The following is a 2,377-nucleotide window of genomic DNA, read 5'->3' on the forward strand; positions in this document are numbered from 1 at the left end:
GACAGAGCATGCCCGCAGAGGCTGGGCTTTGGGAAGCTAGGATGGCAGGTAGGGAGATGGCGGCCTGCTGGTCTCCAGGACGGTCCCCTGGGGGTGCCGGAGCCGCCCCGCGCTCCCCAGCCTGAGCCCGCCCGCACCCCTCCGCTCAGCTTCAAGCGCTCCACGGAGGAGAGGGAGCAGAAGGTCCTGGTCCTGGAGGAGGCCTGGGCAGCGGCCCAGAAGCAGGCGGGCGAGCTGCGGGCCAGCCTGCGGGAGGCGGAGCGGGCGGCCGTGGACACCCAGCAGCAGCTCCAGGAGCTACGCAGACAGGTGAGGGCGCCACCCTGGGCCCCCACCCCAGGAGCAGCCCCATTCCCGCCTCCAGGCCCCCAGGGCACTGTCCCCAGGCTGGGAGCCGCAGCTGCAGTGCGGCTCAGACCCACGGGGCCCAGGTTGGGCCTGCCAGCGAGACACAAAGGCAAGCCCCAAACTCCCTGGCTTAAAACAATCGCCCTGATGCCCATGGAGCCCGGGAGCCAGAAATCCAGCCAGGGGTTAGCACGGCTCTGCTCCACAAAGATCACACCAAGGAGACCCAGCCACACGGGGCGGAGGGACAGATGGTGGGATTCTCCTGACATACCTTCTCTGGCACCCGGTGCCTGATGCTGGCTGTGGGGGTTCAGCCAGGCAGTGCCCACGACCCCCAGGTGGCCTGGGCTCCTCCCATCATGCTGCCTCCGAGCTCAGGGTGAACAGATGGGCACCACTTCATCAGCCGGCCTTGGCTTCTGAGGCCGCGGCCACTGACACGACCGCCTTGGTCTCAAGCTCACCCCAGGGGGGTCCTAGAGCCCCCCTCGTGTGGGAGGCCTGCCAAACGTGAGCACACACTTTTTCAGCTTTCTACAGACACGGCAGTTGGGGAATCGCTGTAGGGACAGGCACAAGTACACTCCTTGTTCATGTGGCCTGTACACCAGGCATCATTCACCTCTCTGGGCTCCTCAGGGTCCCGGCCTCAAGATGGGAGGCACCAGCAGGGGCTGGAGAGTGGCTGAAGGGGTCAGCTCCTAGAGCCTGCTCTCCCAAGGGTGCAGAACAGACTGCAGCCCTGAGTGGGGCGTGACTCAGCCTCCCTGCATTCCGTCTGCTGCCCGAGAGGGGGGCCTCTCCCCAGAGCATGTGAGCAGGGGCGGGGGTCAGCACAGCTCGCCAACTACCCCAGCCCCTTCTGGCACAGGGGCCCAGGCAGCCCCATCACAGTGGCTCCTCCATGTCCAGGTGACGACGCTGGAGGCAGAGAACCAGAGAAAGAGCCGGGAGCTGGTGCGGCTGCAGACCCGGGGTGCCCAGGAGCCAAGCCGGCAGGAGGCCCTGGCACTGCAGACGCTGGTGGCTGAGGCGAAGGCCGCCCGCGAGGACTCGCAGTGGGAGGTGGGCGCCCAGCACCCGGGGCTTCCGTCTGGCCGGAACAGGACCGTGCGTGGAGGCCCGGGCACCTCCCGAGGGGCGGGGGTGGCTGCATTTATTCCCCGTTTGCTCACAAGTATTCAGAGGCCCCTCAGCCGACTGCAGAGGGACACCCTGGGGGCTGGGGCACAGGTCAGGCCGTGGGCAGGGTCTGCAGCAGCAGACAGGGTGTCCGCATTGGGAGGGACAGGGCGGACGCTGCAGAGGCACGGTTGGGTCAGGGAGGGCCCGTCTGCCCCGGGGCTGCACCACCCAGAGGAAGGAGAGGACGGTGGCCCAGCGGGAGGTCCCTGGGGACAGGTCCTGGTCGAGGGCAGGGGGCTTGGGGGGTGGGAGTGAAGTGATAGGGAGGAGGGGTGGCCTGGCCACTGGCCTGCGTGTGCTGACGGGACGGCATTCCGCTGGTCCTGTTTACCCCTTTGGAAGCCCATGGCGGGGGCCCTGGACTCAGGACGACAGCGGGTAAGCTGTGGCAGACTGGCTTGGGGCTGGCCCCACACAGGCCCCGGAGCAGGCGGCCTTTGGCCATCACCTTCTCTGGCGAGGGTCGTGTGGCTGCCAGCCAGGCTCTATGCTGCCTGCCGGGACCTGCTTGGTGGTCCTGGGGTGCTCTCCCCACCTGGGCTCAGGGGTCCCCGCTGCCAGACATGCTTTGGGAGGCAAGTCAAGGGTCCCCCGGCTGTGACACCCCAAGGACAGGGTGAGGCCGAGATGCCTGGTGAGTCTTGGAGGGTCTGGAGCCCCCACACCCGTCCCACAGGTCCGGAGGCTGCGGCGGATGCTGGCAGAGGTGGAGGCCCAGGCCAAGACCCGGGAGAAGCACCTGGAGCGGCAGCTCTGCGAGAGCCGAGGGTCCGAGCGGGCCCTCTGGGCTGAGCTGCATGGCGTCGCCCGGAAGCTGCTGCAGGCCGATGGCGTGGCCGAC

General features: G+C 68.0%; 1 protein-coding gene across 1 annotated transcript in view; it reads left to right on the forward strand.

The window, feature by feature from the left end:
* LOC105000277 (putative ciliary rootlet coiled-coil protein-like 3 protein) overlaps positions 1-2,377 on the forward strand; it is a gene marked incomplete at its 3' end in the record, with an annotated part of 34,526 nt that overhangs the window by 29,812 nt on the left and 2,337 nt on the right. Inside the window, exons 18-20 of the mRNA XM_010856055.1 lie at positions 121-309; positions 1,264-1,416; positions 2,213-2,368. Coding sequence (XP_010854357.1) covers positions 121-309; positions 1,264-1,416; positions 2,213-2,368 — 498 coding nt within the window. The remainder of the gene's footprint in view (positions 1-120; positions 310-1,263; positions 1,417-2,212; positions 2,369-2,377) is intronic.

This window comes from Bison bison, unplaced genomic scaffold (assembly GCF_000754665.1).
Source record: "Bison bison bison isolate TAMUID 2011002044 unplaced genomic scaffold, Bison_UMD1.0 scf7180017854234, whole genome shotgun sequence".
Classification (NCBI taxonomy): Eukaryota; Metazoa; Chordata; class Mammalia; order Artiodactyla; family Bovidae; genus Bison; species Bison bison.